Below are 23537 nucleotides of genomic sequence, written 5' to 3'. Positions count from 1 at the left end.
TGATAACTAACACGAGTGAAAAGAGACTCTAAACTAAAAATAATATTGATATAAAGTCAAAACAGTGGGATATCACTCTGGGGGAAATTGTGGTTTAGAGAGAGATCTGTGAACTGAACTTCACAGCTCCAACCCTGAGTCTGGCACTTTTCAGTGATGGGACATTAACACCTCAAACCTCATTCACTTTTCCATTTGTGAAATGAGAAAAGCAGGAACTATCTCTGAGGATGTCTGTCATGGGAACTGCGAGAGAGAAACCACCCAGCCCAACAGTTATTAAAAAGGGCCTTTTCCCTTGGCTCACAGAGAAAGGAAAGAAGAAAATATTTTTGATCAAATTCCAAGTGTTTTATAGTTGGTTAGAGAGAGAGTAGCTAGATAGATATACATAGAGGTCAGAGAGATGATAGAGATAGGTGGTGTGCCAGCCTTCCATCACTTGTAGGTACATGTGTGGGCTTTTCCCCCAATAATAGTGCCTAACTGCATTATGATAATTATCTTAAAGAGATACAGTTATATTATTTTAGTGTGATTCCATGTCCAGTTCACCTCAATTGTCCTGGAAACCTGGAAGGAACCGCAATCGGCATGCACCCTCTCTACAATACGGAGCTTTGCAAGACTGAACTAGAACCATGGTAACCCCCTTTCCCTCCCCTGGATGAAGCTCAGGTGGACACTGGCAACATTCTACCCCTGGGACTCTCCTTTCTGCTGTGTTAACCTTCGTGACGACCCTCATCTGCCTCATTCTTCCTTTGCACTGTTTATTACTTCAGTAAGTTTGTTTTGGGGTCTCAGAGCCATCATGGAAACTGAGTGTATATCTCTTGTGATTGTGTAATTAACTTGGAATATAGTCTTACTGCTTTATTTTCCAAGTCTCAGGTGATACTTACTTCCCCGATCCGTTTTTATCAGTAATCAAAACTGTAAACTGGTTGAAGCAAACCCTTTCACTGTCTTCAGAGGACTTGGTTTAGTCTCCACCATCTTTTATCAATAGCATGCTTTATCCTGTCACATACATACATGTGGATTAAATCAAGAGTCCAAGGTCCTTACCAACCTAACGGTATACTGCTTTTAGGTCTAATTGTGTATTGCTTTTTGTTTATCTTCTTTGTAACAGAATTTTTTTAAAAAAAGAAGGAGAAGTAGGATAAGAAAGGCAGGTGAAGCAGGCTGCACGTAGGGAGCAGAGGGCTGTGAGAACTGCTCACCTCCACAGACCACGCCGTCCAAGTCTTCGCAGCGGCGATCGTCACACTCACATGTCTTGCCATATACCCTGCCGCCTCCCGGTGGGTAGCAAGTGCATTCGCCACACTCACACTTACCTGCAAAACACAAAGGCAGAGTGCACTCAGTAGGAGGCTCACAGAATCAGGAAGGCTTTGAAAGGAAGCAAGCATCCTATTAGACTTCCTGGACCAGTTCTAGTCTGTGGCTGATAATAGCTCAGCAAATACCTTTTCCTACCTCCCTAAGGTTAAGCTGAAGGTCAAGCACAAATGCCAAGGAGGTCGGTGGGAGCTGAAGTGACAACTCCTGGCTCATGTCGTTCCCATCTTCTACTTTCCACTTTCTGTTTCATTCATTTTTTTGTTTGTTTGTTTCATTCATTTTTGAAGAATAATCCAACTATTAAACTCTCTGGGTATTTCATATTCCACTTATGATGAGACCATTTAACATAACTGAGTCAATTTTATATATTTTGACATAATTTGCCATAATGTGGTCATTTAAAAAACTATTTTTAGTGTGGGTCTGTCTGCCACATCAGAAAAAAAATGTTCATAGGTACATTTCAACCTGATATTTTAGTGATGATTTGGCATCAATTTTTGAGTTCATAGAAGTCATTTCAACATGGAACACATGTCCGAGTGCATGTCCTAAATATCTATTATCCTTGACTTAAAGTTGAAAAGTATAAACATGTTTTGGAATGAGTTTGGTTCATAGTTTGGGGATTTCTTAACTATTTATCTTTATGTTTATAAACAGTTAAGTCTTTATCTTTATGTCTTTTGTTATTTGTTATTATTTCTGGAGCTGTAACTATGCCTCAAACACTATAATTCCTTCAATTCTGTCATTTTGTTTTCATAATACCACACATTGACTAGCATTATCACTATCATTTTACTAAACAGGAAATGGAGACATACTGAGGTCAAGTTACTTTCCCTGGTGAACCAGTTCTTAAGGGACAGATTCAAAATTTATATCCATTCTCATTACACTTAAAGTTTGTGCATCTAAACATTAAGCCATATTGTATCTTAATATACTCATAATGCAGCACCAGAAAGTACATTTCTTTTTTCTGAGGAATTGGTACTGGTTTGCCAGAAATTCAGCTGAGTGACTACTCCGAGACATCTGTTACTCTCTGTCATTATCCCAACCATCATAATTACACACCCACTGAAATGATCATAAGATACTTCAAGGCTGACCCTGCAATGTTGTTAGTCATTCTGTTGCTGCATTTGTATCTCGTTAAAGAAATTCTGAGCTGGGATATGATGGAAGAAAGAAAAATTAGTATTTAGAATCATATAATTTCAGAGTTGTAATTAAACATAATCTAATGCAGTGACTCATAATCTTTTGTGGCAGAAATGGCGGGGTTATGATCCCTTTGAGAATCCAGTGAAAGATATGGCGATAGATGATGTTGTTCTGGCCACCCTTCAACCCATCTCTCCTCCAACCTGGAGGCAGTGCCAAGTTCAGCAGGAGTCAAAGCCCCTCCTCTTTCCCCAATGATACCCCCACTTCCTATGGACCGGCAGACAGAACAGAGACACGCCAGACGCTCTTGGCCGGGGTTTGGATTCATGAGGGTGAAGGCAAGGCACAGGGCTGTGGCAGAATGCCAAGTGCAACAGCACAGCAGTGAGCATCCAGGGGTAGGAGAGCTCGGCACACAGAGGCTGAAGTTTAAACGTGATGGCTGCAGGGGCTGGTTCTCGGCAGTGCCTTGCTTCGCTGGGGTGCTGCATGAGCTGATTGTCCAAGCTTGTGTCCTGAGCCTAAACTCTTCTAATAAAATGATTTTTCATCCCAGTTAATGACCTCGGTTTCTGTTGTACGCAATCAAGAACTCTGACTGGTGGGGCTTCCCTGGTGGCGCAGTGGTTGAGAGTCCGCCTGCCGATGCAGGGGACACGGGTTCGTGCCCCGGTCCGGGAAGATCCCACATGCCGCGGAGCGGCTGGGCCTGTGAGCCATGGCCGCTGAGCCTGCGCGTCCGGAGCCTGTGCTCCGCAACGGGAGAGGCCACAACACTGAGAGGCCCGCGTACCGCAAAAAAAAAAAAAAAGAAAGAACTCTGACTGGTAGACCCCAGATCTCTCCCTGGAAAAATATACCAGCACGTGTTTATTTGCTATAAAATGTCAGGAGGATCCATGACTTTCTGCAGTTTATTTAATAGATGAGGAAACTCAAGTATGCTGAGGCTAAATGACGTGCTTAAGGCCAGCAAAGTAGACGTCAGCAGTATTGGTCCTAGAACCCAGATTTTCTGAGCCCTGGTTAATCCCTGGCTGTGCATAAACACACTGGTTCTCTCATAGGGAGATGTGTGAAGGACAACAACGATCCAGATTGTGGAGAGAGGCAAAATATAGGACGGTCAGCAGTGTGGCCCTGTATGGTTAACTAGTCCATGGTGGACAGATGTGGGAAACTTCACCCACATCATTCCTGACAGGTAATCCACTCCCAGTTACCAAGAAACAACACTTTTTAAGTTTGAGGGCATATGTATTTATGCTGACCATTTTATTAGCATTTTGAGGCATACAGGAAGTTTCCTGAATATGTATTATTGGCTTCTTTGAAAAGGATGAACTAACTACTGGCATATGTGTTTAAATATCTCCATTTCACTGTTTTCATTCTGGATAGGGTCTTCTATTTCTCCCAATCTCCCAATTTATCCGCCCCCCGCCTTTTATACAGTTGGATAGTAAAGTGTTAATATATGGTCCTAGGTACCTTTTTTCCTGATAGATTGTAATTCAAGCATCTGTTTAAAATATCAGACAATAATTAACCATTTTGCAATTCATTTTTTAGGCCGTGTGTCTGTTGGTGTTTTAAAAATATGTTAAGGCAAATACTAGCTGAATTAACTTTATGTATGTAGCTGTAATTTAGTTTTTAGGATACAGAAGATTCTGATGGGATGGCAAAGCATTAAGAAAGGCTAATCTGTCACACACAGAAAGGTAAAGAAGAGTAAATTCTTCATGCGGTCCACATTTTAAAGGGCATTATTTTGCTGTCTCAGTTCACAACTTCACTCCATTCACTACCAGGACATAGACCTGCCAGGTGAATTTCCACTCATCCTTTAAGATCCAAAGTAAATTCCACCAAATCCATGACACTTGCACCCTCCTAATCACTCATCTTCACAAAAACATCAGAATTAACTGCACTTCTCATGTGTCCTCATAATGTTTAAACCAATATTTATTGAACAGATGCACTAAATAATAATCACATGTAAATAGTTTGGTAACACAGACACAAAGCGTGTAATGGAAGAACTTGAATTTAGAATAAGACGTTTCTCCCTGGAATGCAAAGGCATTTCCAATCACCTGAATACCTTCATTTGTGTTTTCCACAGTTACATCAATGAAATACGTTCCACAGCAAATTCATCACCTTTATTCACAGACTTACTCCTTTTCCTGCATTCTTTTATCCCGGAGAAGGTCGCTATTCATTTAATCTGTCACTGAGTCTTGAAAAAACTTGATGACATACTTGACGCCTTCCTTCTTTTAATTAACCATTCTTCTCCTTTCAATTTCAAATTTCATAAAATCTACTTTCTTAAAACATAGCTATGATGATGGAACTCCCCTTCCCGTGATGGTCCCACATGACCTTTAAGGCAGAGATCAAATTTCTCAACAGGGCTTTCTACACAAGATCCAACTCACCTTCCTAAGTTTATACCCAACAATCACAGTGCACTCATGTTCAGAGACTTTGTTTTTGTGCTCCATTTCTTCTCTCTGCCATGCACTCTACAACTTTCTCTATAAAATTCAACCTAGTGTTCAATAGCCAGCTTAAATCTGAAATCCTCTATAAACCCTTCCTTGCCATCCCTGTTTGGTCACCTGGAGGATCTGTTCCTTCTCTCTGATCCCACAGTACTTGGTTCACACCGTTAGTAGATCAGTGAATGCACACTTTATACTAAATAAATACATGCCAGAACCCTACCATAAATAGTGATCTATTTATGGTCCAGGCTGATTTGTAACCTGTTAGCAGCCAGCAAAGTTCTCTGTTGAGGCAGTAGCCAACACAAGCCTCAAAATGGGAGAAAATATTTGCAAACGAAACAACTGACAAAGGATTAATCTCCAAAATATACAAGCAGCTCATGCAGCTCAATATCAAAACAACAAACAACCCAATCCAAAAATGGGCAGAAGACCTAAATAGACATTTCTCCAAAGAAGACATACAGATGGCCAACAAATACACGAAAAGATGCTCAACATTAGTAACCATTAGAGAAATGCAAATCAAAACCACAATGAGGTATCACCTCACACCGGTCAGAATGGCCATCATCAAAAAATCTACAAATAATAAATGCTGGAGGGGGTGTGGAGAAAAGTGAACTCTCCTGCACTGTTGGTGGGAATGTAAACTGATACAGCCACTATGGAGAACAGTATGGAGGTTCCTTAAAATAATAAAATAGAACTACCATACGACCCAGCAATCCCACTACTAGGCATATACCCAGAGAAAACCATAATTCAAAAAGATACATTTACCACAATGTTCATTGTGGCACTATTTACAATAGCCAGGACATGGAAGCATCCTAAATGTCCATCGAGAGATGAATGGATAAAGAAGATGTGGCACATATATACAATGGAATATTACTCAGCCATAAAAAGGAACGAAACTGAGTTATTTGTAGTGAGGTGGATGGATCTAGAGTCTGTCATACAGAGTGAAGTAAGTCAGAAAGAGAAAAACAAATACCTTAAGCTAACGCGCATATATGGAATTTTGAAAAGCGGTACTGATGAACCTAGTGGCAGGGCAGGAATAAAGACAAAGATGTACAGAACAGACTTGAGGGCACATGGGGGGAAGGGGAAGCTGGCATGAAGTGAGAGAGCAGTAGTGACATATGTACACTACCAAATGTAAAATGGATGGCTAGTGGGAAGCTGCTGCATAGCACAGGGAGATCAGCTCGATGCTTTGTGAGGACCTAGAGGGGTGGGATAGGAAGGGTGGAAGGGAGGTTCAAGAGGGAGAGGATATGGGGATATATGTATACATATAGCTGATTCACTTTGTTGTGCAGCAGAAACTAACAAAACTTTGTAAAGCATTTATACTCCAATAAAGATGTGAAAATAAAACACTTAAAAAAATAAAAACAAATTCAGAAAGAAAAAATATAAGAAATTGAGTCTCCTCTCCTTTATTTACTAAATGGTAGTATTTCAATGATTAGTTTAATGTTATGGAGATGTAACTGTGGATTCTCAAATGATTATCCAATTAGTATTCTGATAAGTAAGAATGAAGGATAATGGAAGTTTGCAGGTCTAGCACTAGCAAGTACTCTGTTATATAACAAATTGAGAGGAAAATCTAAAGAAAGATATATTCAAAAATGCAAATAAACCAAGTAATTTTTAAAAAGACAATCCAGGAACAGGATGAAAAGGATGGAAATAACTGTCTGAAAAGAAATTAATTCAGTCAACATCATCAATATCATCCAACCAAAACTTAACTGAAATTTACACTGAGTCTGCCCACTCCAGGTAAATTTTAATAAACTTAACCTTTAAGGACATACAAAAAGTTAGTCCAAAGACATACTTTTATAATGGATTGCAATCCCTATGAATTGTATTTAAAGGCTATTATACACTAGCAAAGAAGGGTAATGAAGTAAAGCAGATACGTAGAACTTCTGATTAAAACAGATTTTACTTAAGCATTTCAAATTTGACACTTCTAAAAAATACAGGAAAACTTTAAGTCAGAACATGGACAAAAAGCACAGTTTACAGCTCATCTAGTTTATCCTGAAGATACAAAATTAAGAAAGACATTTAAAAACTTTTAATAGTAGAGGGAATACAGGTAAAGTACATGAGCACACACACCCTATAGGGTTACAGAAGGTTCCTGGAAAAGGTGAATTCGGAATGAGTCTTAAAGTGTTTGTTAAATGTTAATCAGGCAAAGAAGAAAGAAAATAAATTTTAACATAAGATTCAGTTAGAAGAATGGGCTCTGATTTTAAATAAATCTGGATTTTAATCCTGGCACATCCAATCTTAAATGTGATTCTTTGGAAGACTAAGTTAAACCTCATTTATTACGGCTACAGGATGGGGATAATAATGACACTGATCACGTAAGATTTTGGTTAGGCTAAATATTATTATACATATCAAGTACATAGGACAGGACCTGACACATCGTAGGTGGTCCATAAATAACAGATATTATTATTTCTATTTTTATAATTAAAAAAACATAATGGGAGGCTTGAATTTCAGTAACTCACATAAAATCCATTCCTTTACTTTCTGATTCTATTTCTCTAAAAAAATAAACCAACTATATTTCCTGATCCAGAATGAGATTATTTAAGAACACCATATCATCAAATGCACCTGCTAGCCTGGGAACAGAAGGTACACTCTCTACAACCTTATTTTCTTCCACTTTTTAAAAGGGCAAAACCACACTTGCAGTACATGCTCAATATTTGGAGAGTAATTAGAGGCTCACATAAAACAGAAAAGAGATTAGCACTTTACTAACACAGTCCTCCTTTGCCTAAAATAATAGGTTTACCATAGCAACCTGATTGTACTAGGAAAAGCTCCTGCCAAATGCATCCAAAGTTCCCTTGAAATTTCTATGAGAAAGAATTAAACACTTCAGAACTATAATATTCTGTACCATTTCATCTAAGTACAAATATTTTGTGTGTGAGAATAAAGTAATCTTCCATCAGACATTTGAAAGTGAAGAGGCAACTTTCACCTTCCATTTCAAAATGAGCAGTGGGACTTCTTATAATTCAAGCCACACTTTGACACTACATTTGCTAGCCAAGGAAGAGATGCTCGTAACTTTTTTAAAACATGGATAAATGTCAATCCTTCTGTTTGTGTCTTCTTAGGATACAAGGATTAAAGTAATCAATCACAGACCTTTGTGAGGAAATAAGACATTTAAGCAAATGTTGTACTGATATAGTTTTCTGTTGTTTGCCCTTAGAGTGTCTAAAATTGAAACTGGGATATGGGAGTAGCAGGCTTCACTTTTCTCTAAAGGTTTTCCAAGGTATTGAGCAGAACTTCACAGAGGAAGTCTATTAGACCTCTAAGTAAGAGTATCTCGTTATTTCAACCTTAAGATTAGTTTCTATAACAATAACTAAAATTACTCAATTCATTTATTTCTAACAAAAATTTTATAAATTAGGTAGCAATATCATACGTGTTTACCAATATAACTCAGGAACTATGCGACAGACCCAAGGTTAAAAAATCAGAGAAAGAATGAGGTTGGAAATGTGGAGCTTAAGTAATTAATCAATGTGGCCCATCCTGAATGAGTCAATATAAATTAGAATAAGAATCTCATTCTTTGTGGCTGATAAACCCATTCACGGGACAGTGGGCAGTACCTTGCTTCAGAAACAAGGTTTTGGGATTCTGCAAACAAAAATCCTATCACATCCAGGCCTATGCCTGGTATTGAATTATTGATTCCATAGGGCATAAACACATGCAATTGTAATTCACCATGAAAGACTCTATGGGACAAATGTCAAAGATAGAAACAGACAACAAATGCTATTCACCAGTGAAAGAGTTGATACAGAGAAACGTTTCTATAGAAAGTTTCTTGAAGATAAACTATATTTGGGAAAAAAAGGGATAAGGTAGAATCAGGCCTTAATCACTTTTAAATTCTTGCTGGTTTTATTACTTTAAAACATTCAAAAGTGTGAGTGAACATATCACTTCCTTAACGCACATTTCAGGAGTGCTAATTAAATTGATTTGAAACAAGCGTGGACTTTCTTCCCACATCAGGGATAATCAGAGAATTTACTTTACAAATTAAACAATGAAATCCATCTAACAATAAATAATACATTTCCATCAACAACAAGCTAATCTTTTAAAATGAAGAAAAAATACACCATAAAGCAATATTTTCTCCTGATAACTTATTTTTTAATTAGTCTTTATTTCTGAATCTACCAATATTAGTTTTCCCAAATCATAAAACATTAGAAAGAACATTGAGTATATATGTAAATGTATACATATATCAGAATGTATGAGTATACGTACATTTAAATTTGAAGCTATTGTAACTCCATGTGAGCAACTTATCCTCAAATGGCTCATGTAAAAAAAGTTCTTTGTACTATTCTTAAGTCTTCTAAGATCAAAAGTATCTCAAAATAAAAATATTTAAAATTTTAAAAATATGCAAGTAAAATTCTAAACATAACTTATCTATGCAGCTAAATGTTTTTTAAAAAATAAAGTCTTATCAATAATTATGTATACATTTAGCCACATGTTTTACATTCACTTTTGGAAAATATCCTTTAACGTCATATTCAGGATTTAAGCCAATTTTTTTCAATAAAGCAATGTCAAATATATGCAGAGTCTGGGAATCATGTAGTCAAAAATGTCAGAAATTCAATAAACTTAAAATTTAAGGCTATAGTGAACTTGCTTTAACTCTGTCATTTTATAGCACAGTTAACATAGTCAGGATTAATAGGTAAGAGTTACAGGGAAACAGAGTTTAATATACTGTAATAAATAACATAATACACATCAGAGTAGTCCATTATGGAATGTGCTGCCATGGTAGGGAGTAAGCTTCCATCACTGAAGGAATTGAAGCCAAGAAGGCCGTCTTTGATAAGAGTTAAGAGTTTGTGCTCTGGATTCAGAAAGACCTAAGATAGAATTTAATATCAACCACTTATATGCTCTATAATCTTAGAAAATAACTAAACCTTTCTATTTTAAAATTTTCAAAATTGGGAATACCTACTTAATAAGTAACTTTAAAGACACCAAAACAGAAATATATTTTTTTAAGTATTACTGTTTGGATTTCCTAAGTACCACTGTGATATTTGTTTGTGGCATAGTGTTTAAACTTTAAGAAAAAAATAAATAAATGTATAACTTGAAGAGTAAAAGGCTTCCACAAATAGAACCACATATTATAATTTTATATAACTGGAAGTAATACACCATTTTTTCACAGCTAATCTGTTTCTCCCTCAATATGAATGTCTACTTCCTTTTTTGTTCTGCCAACAATATATTTCAGATAACTTACGGTTTCTGTACTAAGTAATGCTACTTCTTTAAAAGGTATTTTATTCTGACATTATTTTTCAACAAACTCCTATGGCACCTGAAAGTCCTATCTCCGTTTTGTCTCTAGCCTCAGAAATAATTTTTGACTAGCAAAACGTCAATATATAAGTCAAAGCCTCCCAAGGCAGCCTGGATTTAAGTGGCCAAGATCCTAGAGAAAAAGGAACCATAGGGTAGTGAGTTCTACCCAATACACAAATAATCCCCTTCATGCATTTGTCAAGACTGAAACTTTTTAGGGCAAGAGGATAAAGCATTAAGCAGAAAGCAATATCTAGAAGATGAATAAACTAAACAGAGCTTTTGGTTTTTTCATTTGGCTGGAAAGACAGTACTTGGAACTCAGGGACCTTTGAGAAGGAGGGCATTGATAAACATAACATAAACATCCCAGGTTTTCACGTTAGAAATCATTTTAATGCCTGATTGGATTGAGGTTATCTGCCTTTGTACATAGGTCTGCCAGACAAAAAGTAAATTATCTCTTCATGGAAGATAACATCACAAATTTCTACCAATTTTATTAAACAATATGTATACCCAATTAAAAATAGTTATATCAATAGACAAGACAGAATGACTAAAAAGGAAACAGAAAAATAGACAATACAAAAAGGTCTAAAAATGATACAGGTGACCAAACTAGAATTGTCAGTAATGGACTTTAAAATAACTATGATTAATATATTCAAAAAACTATTTTACTAAATGGAGAAATTATTCAGAGAATCATCTATAAAAAATGAAGTAGAAATTCTGAATTTAAAAATACAGTTACTGAAATTAAAAATTGAATAAAGAGAGTCAGTGGCAAATTAGACACAGGAGAAAAGAGGCTTAGTAAACTGGAAGATAGGTCAGTGGAAAAATATCCAGACTGAAGCATAGAAAACAAAAAGAATGAATAAAAAAAGCTTAAGAAATACACTGGACATGAAATAATATCCAAAGCATCTAATTGGGTACCCAGAAAAAAAGACAGGATGAAGCAGAAGTAATATTTTAAGAGGTCATAGATAAGACACTTTCAATAGTGCTGTAATGGACTGAATTGTGTCCCCCCACCCCCACCAATTCACATGTTGAAATCCTAATCTCCAGTACCTCAGTATGTGACTATATTTGGGGATAAGATCTTTAGAGAGGTAATTAAGGTGAAGTAAGGTCATTAGAATGGGCCCCAATCCTAGTGATTTTATGAGAAGAGAAGATTAGGACACAGACACACACAGTGGGGAGACCAAGAGAAGATGGCTACCTACAAGCCAAGGAGAGAGACCCTCAGAATAAATCCAGGTTACTCACATTTTGATCTTGGACTTCCAGCCTCCTGGCCCAGAGGAAATAAATCTCCATTGTTTAAGCCACCCAGTGCATGGTACTTTGTTATGGCAGCCCTAGCAAACTAATACACATGCCCAAAGAATTTAAGTTATGGATTCAAGAAGCTTCATAAAGCCTAAGGAGAATAAATAAAAAGAAAACCACACAGCATCGCTGACACACAGCATAGTCAGTTGCTGAAAGACAAAGAGAAAATCTTAAAAGTAGTTAGAGATAAAAAGATGTATTACTTTCAAAGGAAAAAAACAAGAAGATTGACAACTGAATTACCAAAATAAATGCTTAAATCACATGGCAATGGAATGACATCTTTAAAATCCTGAAAGAAAGTGCCAAATTAGAATTCTATGCCTAACAAAAATATCCTACCAATTTGATTACAAAATGAGAACGTTTCCAGGCAAACAAAAACTAAAATAAGTTGTCACTAGAAGAGGCTTATCAGAATATTAAAGAAAACATTTCTTCACACAAAAAGAAAATGATCCATCCAGAACATAAACATTAAAATAAAGAAAACAGTGAAAAATGAAAGTAAATATAGGGAAATCTAAATGAAAAAAAACTCTACAAAATTAAAATAATGTTTTGTAAAAGTCAGTCTAGAACTTAAATTGCACGATGCTAGAATAATCCTGACAACAAAATCACACAAGGACATTACAGGAAAAGGATGTTACAGATTAATATCTCTCACGAGCTTTAAATCCAACATTTTCAAAAAATCATTTCCAAATGTGTTTAGTCCAGGATTAGAGGGTTGGTTTAATCATTTAAAAATCCATCAAAATATCTCACCACATTCACAGAAAAAAAAACATATTATAATCTAAATAGATGCACACTGTATATTTGATAATATTCAACACTCCTTCATGAGGAAAGAATAAAGGAATAGAAGCTAACTTCCTAATTTCGATGAAGGTAATCTAAAATAAATCTACAGCAAACATCACATTTGGAAGTAAAATATTGAAAACACTTCCCTCAAGACTGGGAGCAAGACAAGAATGTCCACTATCTCCATTTCTAAACAACATTGTACAGACTTCTTATCAAGTGCTCTAAAGCAAAAGAAAGAAAGAAAGAAAGAAAGAAGATGCATAAAGAAAGAAGAAATAACACTGTCATTATTCACGTATGCATGATTATGTTGGTAGAAAATCCAAAAAACCTACATATGAAGTATTAAAATTAAGAAGTAAATTCAGCAAGGTCATGAGACACAACTGGTTAATATAAAAAAAATTAGTTCTATTTTGTATAGCAAAAACAAAAAGGACAAGAATTTTTAAAAGATATAATTTTGATAACATAATGGTATGTAAATGCAGAGGGACAAAAATAGCCAAAGCATTATTGTCAGAGAGAAGTGGGTAGAGAAATTACAATACCAGATTTTAACACATACTATAAAGTTATAGCATTTAAGAGTGTATTGCTGGTAAAATATTAGACAAATAGACAAATGGAACAGAATAAAAACACTGGAAAAAGACCCATGCAATATAAGGTCACTTTATTTATGACAGAGGTGACATCACAGTACAGTGGGGAAAGGCTGATTTTTCAATAAGTGGTTCTATCTAGCCTGGACTAGTCACTTTTGCTTTTCAGAAATTGCTATCTGTTCTCTTCTCACATATTGTTACACTAAGCTATTGAACTAAATGATCTCTAAAGCGTCGCAGATGTATTCACAGAATTTGATTCATAAATCATCAATTGTAGCTACCAGTCTTGTTTTCTAGTTAAATGTTCCAAATATGTCTGGTCAAGTTGTATAATTTGTTAGACTCTAACGGCAGCTACCAAGGTATTACTTGCAGTATTTTTCTCAAAGACTGCTACTATGCAATGCAAATATAAAAATCATACTAATTTATATAACTTATATCTAAATATTTAAATTATGGCCTTCCATCACAAATAGAAAGTTGCTTGTGGTTCCCTTCAAATCAATTCATTTTCTAGAGAAACTAAGACCAACACTTCCTACCATTGGCTATAAAGTAATAGTAGTTAAATATAGAAACATAATTCCAAATAATGGAACTTACTAGGGTCATAAGTGATCCAGACTGATGGAAATACAGATATATTCTCAAAGTATATCCTAATGAATATTGCCTGTAAAGGCAAAAAGACAGTAGTTAAAACTCATGGAAACAGTTCAGACTGGGGGAAGATGTATGAGAAAAATTGCTTGACCTTCTTTTTCATTATTTCAAGATAATGAAATACTTAGTCATAGCAGAGACCATAGAGACTTCATGGCTAATCTAAGCTACCTAGAAAAACTGAATGATGACCAAATCAATGAGGGTGCTCTACGTTTCTTGGACACTACCAGATAAGAGGAAACATTTCATTTTGATAAGAGTATCACATGGTAGTGTAGAGATGTAGGAAGAAAGAGAAATATGCCTCTAATTAAGGGAAAGAGGAAAGAAGGAGGGTGCTAAAAGAGAAAGAACTCTCAAATACCTGCGATTATCTGCTTGTATTAGCAACGGAAAAGAAGGTCAGAAAATAAAGGTATTGGAAATGCAGATCTTTCATGCAAACCTTCACATCTCCCTGACTATAGGGAAATGTAGGAGAAATAGTAGTTTGTGTGAAATAAAACCTGATCTTACTTTGGGTCCCTTCATATTATGAGTTAATCTGTGCTTATGTGTCTCTCTTATTCAAATCTTCAATAAAATCAGAGGAGTGAATATAAAATAATAAAAACAAAACAAAATCACATGTAATTGCTAATGGTCAAAAACATTTATGCCCTTGCTTGAAAAGCAATGTCTTTTTTGAAGGAACAGGAAATTGCAATATCAGCTCTTCAGTGAAATGACTCCTGCTTTCACCTGATGTATCAAAAGAAATAGGCCATTCAATCACTTATAGCAATAATAGTTAACATTGCTACTGCAAAAGCTATTCAGGGAATGAAATGAGGTAATAAAAGAAAACAAAGAAAGCCTATGAGATCATATGCTTTAAACAATGATAAACTCTACATCACACAAAAAGCAGTGTTGGAGGAACCCTGATTACTCTTGTCTTGAGACATCTTTGGCTTAAATACATCTGATTGCCTGAGAGTCCGAAGGATTGATTGCTTGCCCATGATGTGTTATGTAATGAGAAACTGCATTAATTCCACTGGGAATTTTAATTTGCATATTCCTTTTTTTTTTTCTTCTAGCAAATGACAACTGCTGTGTGGGAAGTATAGTTAATAAACATTCTAAACTTATTCCCTTCCAAATCTAAGTTTCTTGTTTATCCTTCCCTTAATTTTAAATTTTATTCATTTATTTTTGGTGGGGAGATATGATTTTAAATATGAGTTTTTATTAACTTTCACTTTTTGAAATAGTATTACAAAAGATATATTACAATGAAGTACATAGTATGTAGGCTTTAGCTTCCAGCAATATGAAAAACAAAAAAATATTGGACCTAAAATAAAGTGTCTGTTCCATTGCTGGGCTTATGGGAAGTCAAGTAATTCTTCAAGAACTATGAGCTGGGGACTTCCTTGGTGACACAGTGGTTAAGAATCTGCCTGCCACTGCAGGGGATGCAGGTTCGAGCCCTGGTCTGGGAAGATCCCACATGCCGCAGAGCAACTAAGCCTGTGCGCCACAACTACTGAGCCTGCGCTCTAGAGCCCAAGAGCCACAACTACTGAAGCCCACGAGCCTAGAGCCCGTGCTCCGCAACAAGACAAGCCATCACAATGAGAAGCCTGCGCACCACAATGAAGAGTAGCCCCCACTCACCGCAACTAGAGAAAGCCCGTGTGCAGCAATGAAGACCCAATGCAGCCAAAAATAGATAAAGAAAATAAATAAATTTATTAAAAAAAAAAAAAAAAAAAACTATGAGCTGGAACAAGGGCAATTACCATAAGCCCATATGAAAGAGGTCCTGAGGGTAAAAGCCTACATCAGCACTTCAAGCAATGAAAGTGGAGAAGTTGAACTTGAGACTCCTTGAGTAAATTGGGGACTCTGGAAAGAAGGCTAAAGAGATCCAAGATCAGTAATATCCTGGGAGAATCTAACACAAATCCTCACTGAAGAAAGGTGTCCTGAATTTACACTTCAAGATTTTCTAGCGTTTAGAATAAACCATCTATAAGCTTACAATTGAAGACCAACAAATAGGTACACACAAGGAAACAAACCACCATGAGTGAAAGCCAGCAAAAACAATATTAATTTTAGCTCTGTGCTAAAGACTTGATATTGTCTAGAAACCTGTCTTGCTATCTTTTTTCTTGAATATATTTTCCATAGTGACTCTAATATCTGTATCTGATAATCCCAGTAAATGGGTCATTTATGCATGTCCTTCTATTGGTGTTGTCTCCTTGGTTTTGTTTCTTATTTCTCTGACTGAATGTCAGAAATTGCATATGGAAAGATTACAGAGCCTCTGGATGATAGCCTTTTCCCCAGAAATAGTTCACTTTTTGTAAGCAGATACAGCAATGTGTCTCATCCTGGGGAAATTTCGCCCCCCAGGGGACATTTGGCAATGTCTGGAGATATTTCTGACTGTAATGATGGGTTGGAGGTGCTACTGACATCTAGTAAGTAACGAACAGAAACACTGCTAAACATCCTACAAAGCACAGGACAGCCCCACAGCAAAGAATTATCCAGCCCAAAATATTAATAGTGCTGCTATTGAGAAACCCTAAGATAAGTGATGGCAGATCACCTTAATCCAAATAGAGAAGAGCTCCCCTGAGGCTGAGTTGCATTTATTCCTTGTTTACCCCTCCCCTTTCCAAGAGGTCCAAACACACTGGCATCTGCACTCATGCACACAGATACATGTGCACATATAGACACTCACATGAAAATTAGCCCACCCGAGTCTATACTTCCTCCTTTAAGACTGATCATTGTCACCCCCTCTAAGAAGCATTGTCTGCCACTTCCTCAGTCCCCATGTACAACCACCACTGAAGGCTTGATTAGGCATCACTATGATGTTTAAAACAGAACCTTGGCAGCACTCTAGCCTGATACTGATCGATACTGATCAATCTAAACAGATACTGGTTGATCTAAAATATACTCCATGGTGTTGAGTCTGCTTTACAGTTTTTAATCTAGGCTGCTCATTTGCATCTTGTATTCAGTTTTTATGCAAATCGTTAAAACTTTATGCCATTACCTAAGACTCCCACTCACTATATTTTTTAAATGTATTCTCCCATTATCCCCTATTTAAAAAATCACTTCCCTAGTTTCAGATCAAGATTTTTAAATACCACACACAAACACAAAGTCCCTTTTACTTTTAAAATTATGATTTAACTGATTTAAATGTAGTATTATCAAGGCAATACATAATTATAAAGCAATGCATGATAAATGAAAATAAAATAATACATATAAGGCAGGAAATCCCCCATTGAACTCAGCTCCAGGGACAATTATTGTTAACACTGTAATGAATTTCCTTCTCGACTTTCATCTACACTTATTTTTACATATATGCGTAAACAAGGCAATATAATTTTATCTCAAGTTATAACATAAATATTTTAGCTAGGAGCATGTTGTAAAGGATTCATTTTAATTAAGATCGTTCTTCCAGTAGCCCTTCCCATGACCTAAACTATGGTTGGACTTAATCCCAAAGTATGGTATTATATTTTTTAAAGAGCAGATATATCTGGTACCAGCCCAAACCTCTACTGCACACACTTGAATTCCTCCTGCTGTCAGAATTTCAAGTAGATTAATTTACTTAAAACTTGACTTATTGGGCATTCTCTCTGCGTAGAGACAGAATCCTGATTTAGTCACTTAAAAATCAGTTAGTAGACCATCTGTGGGAGAAGAAATTCATCTTTCTACACTATTCTTTTGAAATTTCTCATGAACTCTTACAAATGAGCTTCTTTGTCATGCGTGCCACCCAAGGGATAAGAAGAGATGGAAAGGTCGGGGGGGAAGTCTTTCCTTTGCCCCCTTCACTCAGGGTTGTACTAATGCAGATTATTCAATTGAGAACCATTTGTTCTCTGCTTCATAATCTGTGGAGACGATCATTAATATTCAATCACGTGAACAGCATTCTAGGTGTTGTATGGAACACAGAGGGAGAGAGGCTAAAATCTAAATCAAATAGATGAGTCTATGAAGACTGATGGCCCCAAGGAAGAGAAAGTCACCCTCCAATATGAATTCCAATTTCCACAGAATGAAAACTAACCTCAACATATTTTGTAACTATAAAGAAAACTACTACTGTACTTTGGGCAGGTTTAGCTAACATGTAAGGGGAGTAATACAAAATAAAACAAATCAAAATGAAAGAAAGGGGCCCACAGTAACATGCAGAATGGGGATAAGAACGTATCATAAGATGTTTTTTAAAAAGTTTTATTTTATGTGTGATGGGCAAGTGAGGAGGAAAGTAAAATTATACCTTTGCTGTAATTTGCTTATGGATTTGATGTATGTGTTAGGCTGTTTACCAGGATCAGTATATCATCAGATCATCAGAGAGGTGGCAGGTTTGATAGAGGCTTAAAACAATGAATTAAATGAAATGTTAACAATAAATAATTTATTTAAAAAGCAAATGATGAATTTTTATGCAACTCGAATTAAAAACTGAAGGTACACTGGGGCTAAGCATAATTTTAAAGCTCACTGATTTAATACAACCTAAATGTAGCAATTATATTCATACTCACATTTTTAACCCACACACACTACATCAGCTTCATTATGTTTAAGGCCACGTCAAGGCACTTTCCTTTCCGCATCTGGGCTAGTTTCCCATCAGAGGTAATCTGGGGAAAACAGTCTAATCAACTTAATCAGCACTATCTGAGCACAAGAGGAACCTGAATATATATCTAAGATATATTTTATTGACAAAAAAGAAGTAAGTAAGATGTGAAAATATATTATGTACACGTGGTGCTGCAAAAAATGTTAAACTATTCCCCCAAAACATGTTCAATAAGGGTGAGGGTTAGTTATCCACAAAGGAAAGGAAAATATTGCCCATTATTATAAACAAATTAAAACATGAGTTCAATTTGAAAAGTAGGGTGTTACACTGACATTGATGGCCCTTAAATTCCACTGTGAATATACATCATATTCTCTGGATATTAAGGCTTCCAACTGCTTATCTTAAGGGCGCTACCAATTATCAATTGCAGCAATTGATGGGAAAAGGTATGGCCACTGTAACAAGAACTGCCAACATCCAGTCAGCTCATGTACCTGAACATAGCATATAGTGGGAGGTTGCAACCATCTGACTTAACAACAGGGAAGCAAATGAATTTTAGACATAATAGTGGATGTTTGTTTCAAACGTAGGCAAAGAGATGATTGAGCAACTAGCATGATAGAAAGGGGATGCAAAAATTGGGTTTACAGATATAGAAATATTAATTAAGAAGCAGAGGAGAAATAACATTGTCAATGTTTCCTTCATTATACACCAGGTTGCTCTCAAGTCCGTGGTTTCCCTACATTATGAGTGCTTTAATTACATATGTAGGAAGAGGAAGGGAACTACAACAATCTGCATTTTCTGAGGATGAATTATTAGTGCACTATTTTGACTAAATTTATCTCATCTACCACCTTGTTTCGCTACATTTAAATATGCACGTCTAACAACTGCTTTTTGCAATATGTCCACTCCTCCCATATACGAAAATAGAGAAGATAAACCAAACACCTATTCTATGCCATCAAAGTGGTAATTTTGGCGTGTCCGTTTCCTTCTCATGCATTCTATGTGTTCCTGAGCATTCTCCCATTTCTTCCCATCTAGTAGTGGATACATTTAATTATAACAAAGCAGTTACAGGGGATAAGACATTCACTGAGACCTTCATTGTCCTTAGGCAATGAATTTGGATTTTCCACACATTGGTTGGCCTTGGGGTTGGAATTCCTGACAATATCCTAAGACTACAGGTCTGCAAGAAAACAGTCCTACCCTGAGGCAGTTGTGTGATTACGACCACTCAACGCATTTCCCGGTATTGTACTAAATATTCTCTGTCCATTGTTTGATTTCTTCTCCACCATGACCCCTTGGAAGAAGCTCCTGATTTTGTCCCTGTTTCGCAGATGAGGCCCACGGACTTACAAGGTTTAAGTACTTTACTGGAAGTCACACAGTCGGTGAATAGTAGAGCCAGGATTCAATTCAGTATCTGGCTTACTCACAAATGTATAGTTTAAATCACTGGGTTATACTTATTCTTGATTGGACAAATGCCACAATTAATTAATTAATATTATCAGTTTGCATAAAATGTATTTCTTACTTTTCAGAATGAAATAAGGGTCATGATGTAACAATTACTCTAAGCAAGGGGAGGTACTGGGGAAGGGTCTAACACAAACAGTATCTAATAACATCAGGCCTGGGGGAAACAAACTTTGTATCATCTGCTTACAAAACACATTTGCAAACCAGTTTGTTCATTTTGAAAACAAACTAAATGTTTCTTCTTAAAGGAAAGAAAATAAGGCACATCTTCCGATGCTATTAGTATATATCTGACAAAATATAAAACCATGGTGTGGGGCATCGATTATATTTACCTTATTGAAAAATCTTTTGGGCACTTGAGGATCTGATGAGAATATTGAGATTCAATGGTACCGTGAACTTAAGAGAGCCATGCATTTTTAGGAAAACAGCCAACTATGTATCTCAGTCTCTCACTCTCTCTGTCTCTCTCCCTCTCTCTCTCTGTCATTCTGGCTCTCACTACTCCTCAGCCTCTTATACTTTACTGGGAAGAACAGACAAAGAAACCTACACGTTATAGCACAGTATGCTAAGAATGTGATAAAAGTAGGTGCGGGAACACGAAGATGCAGGCAGCTTCTTAGAAAAAGTAACACGTGAGGGAGGTCTAAAGTTAGCCTAAGTGGATGTGGGAGAGGAAGGGAGTCAGGACTTTCCCTAAAGGTTTAATATGCATTAAGCTTGAAAATTAGAAACTCAAATTTGAATTTTGGAAAGATTACCTTGACAGCGGTATGGAGAAAACCTGAAACAAAGTACATAAGACACATGATGGAGAAACCAGGTGAGAGGTTCTTAGAGCAATGAGAGATGATGATCTGGGGGAGGGGATGACAGAGGGGTGCAGAGCATCTGACATTTCTTCATTTGACTGAAAAGGAAAATAACTACAGAAGTATAAAATTCCCATAAGAAATATTATCAACCACAGAGCCAATATCTTAAAATATTTTTTAAAATCTATTTCTAATTCAAAAGATAACCCAGCTATTCATGCTTTCGTTTTTTTTCAATTGCTTATTTAGGGACCCTACTTACATTGGTCTTATACTCTAATTGAAAAAGACAGAAATACACAAGTAAAAATGTAAATATTTAATATAAATTCTCATGTAAACCAGCCGGCAATACAAGTTTCTGATTTCAGGACTTTACTGGGTACTTCTTCCCCATAAATAATATGAAGACACATCCCTTGTGTTTTGAATGATTTCTTGGGTTCACAACAATTATCTCATTTCAGAGTTCACCATAAAAATATGAATCAGAGAAACAGATGTATTTTCATGTGTGAATTTCAATAAAAATTAAAAACCTGTGAACAATGAAAGTGAACAGATGTTCAAAAGCCAACAAGATTCTAAATCTAGAATTATCCATTTCTTGATTCATATGTATACTCCTCTTTATTAAGAGGAAAAATGTGTTAATCATAATTTTAACTATGGCTCTTCTTTTCAATATTTAAAATCTTATGTAGGTGTCTCGTATTTGGAGTGTATTAATTTTAAAGTCATCTTATAATATACGTACAGAAAAGTGCCCAAGTCATGAGCCTATGACTCAATGAATTTTCATAAAGGGAACAGACCCATGTAATAACACGCAAATGAAGACATATAACTTTATCTACACCTCCAGATGTTCCTCTACTATGCCCCTCAACAGCCCCCAAACATAACTACCAGTTTTTACTACTACTATACTAGATCCGTAGTTTTTTGAAATTTATGTAAATGGAATCACATAGAATACACTATTTTGTGTCTAGCATTGTTCCTGGGATAAAGATTTAAAACTTATTTTTTCTTAGATTCTTGTTTTCTAGGAATTTTTGAAATTCATTTATTATTTTTAATGGTTAGCCTGAAATTCTTTTGAATATCTAGATAAATAGATATTCATGTCATTGGTGAATAATGATAGTTTTATTTCTTCTTTTTCATTCCTCATGTCTTTTTATAAGTTTCTTCTCTTATGTACTGATTAGGTTCACTAAAACTATGCTAAATAGAAGAGGTACTATCAGGCATCCTTGTCTTGCTTTAAACATTTCACTGTTAAATATATTTTTCATTTTTTTGACTAATCCTGTCTTCTGTTGTGCCCAACCTGCTATTAAATTCACCATCTGAGTTCTCAATATTAGTAACTGTATTCTTATATTGATTCTAAATTTATGTTGAAATTCTACATCTTGCCATCTCTTTTCTTAAACGGAGATCATATATATCTGATATTCCAGTAGCATCTCTGGGTCTGTATTCCAAATGGTCCTAGTTGGTTGTTGTTTGTTTGTTTTGACACATTTTTATTAAATGCAGGACACTGAAGAAACTCTTGTGTAATACTTCTCCTGAAATCATTTATCTTATTTTCTAGCAGGCAGGCATCAAAATTAGAGGTAGATCTCCCCAGTCCAATCAGGGACTGAGCTGACTTGATTAAGCTGCAGCCTTTGCTAGGTCTGATCTCTCTCTAATTCCCCAACACCTCTGTAGACTTCTGTGATCCATGCTCTCAGTGGGTCCTGAAATTCAGTGTTTGTTTCCCAAGCACCACATGACTCTCTGAAGTTCTAATCAGCTTCTTAGTCACTTTCTTCTTGCCTTCTTAGTCTTTAATCTTTCACTGCTCATGAATGGGTAAACACCTTGGAGAGAAGCTAAGGTGGAGTATTTGGCTCACTTTTCTGCACCTCCCTTATCTCCAAGATCATGACCCTTCAAGTCCTGGCAGTCTTGGCAGTTTCAACCTGCTATATTTTGTCTCCTTCCCTTTCAGATTCCAGAAAGTTCAAATGTCTCCTCTTCTTGTAACCAAGCCCTCTGCTGGCTTCTCACCCTCCTTCCCTGCATGAGGTAAAAATCGGCAAATGATCTGTGAATCTGCACAGAATAGCAGGTTCACACCTAAATCATTTCTCTATGAGAACCTGGCTTCTCAAGCCCTAGCTGTCTCAATAGCATCCCAATTCCTTCAAATAGTATTATTTTTTTTTTTTTTGGTATCACTGCAGCTTTTCTTGTTGTCTTTGGCCACTGCATTGGTCTATTAAAACTACTTAATCATAGTAAGAAATAGAATAATTTATTAATTTCTAAAATGTGTTTACAATGAATTTTTGCCACACAAAATTTTATATTTTATTACAAATAAATTATAGGCAAATATTCTTTTTTTCCATCACAAAGGATTCTGAAAATGGAAAATATTAATTTAGGTAACTATTTCTATTACTACTGAATCACTTGTTTAACATTAATTGATTTCTATAATTTTGGCAAATAGAGGTCTCAAAAATTATTCTCATAATCATGTGGCATTTTTCAATATCATTTCCAGAAATTGCCTTCTAATCATTCAGTGAATAATAAACATCATGCTAACAAA

General features: G+C 36.0%; 1 protein-coding gene across 2 annotated transcripts in view; it reads right to left on the bottom strand.

The window, feature by feature from the left end:
- The window catches only part of ITGBL1 (integrin subunit beta like 1), a gene marked incomplete at both ends in the record, with an annotated part of 215289 nt that overhangs the window by 23450 nt on the left and 168302 nt on the right, over positions 1–23537 (bottom strand). For both annotated transcript variants that reach the window (XM_082859496.1, XM_082859497.1), the window contains one exon: positions 1230–1346. In XM_082859496.1, coding sequence (XP_082715622.1) covers positions 1230–1346 — 117 coding nt within the window. The remainder of the gene's footprint in view (positions 1–1229; positions 1347–23537) is intronic.

Source organism: Leucopleurus acutus (genome assembly GCF_964270905.1).
Source record: "Leucopleurus acutus genome assembly, chromosome: 18".
NCBI lineage: Eukaryota > Metazoa > Chordata > Mammalia > Artiodactyla > Delphinidae > Leucopleurus > Leucopleurus acutus.
The sequence above is the reverse complement of the archived record's forward strand: the minus strand, read 5'-3'. Positions and strand labels throughout refer to the sequence as shown.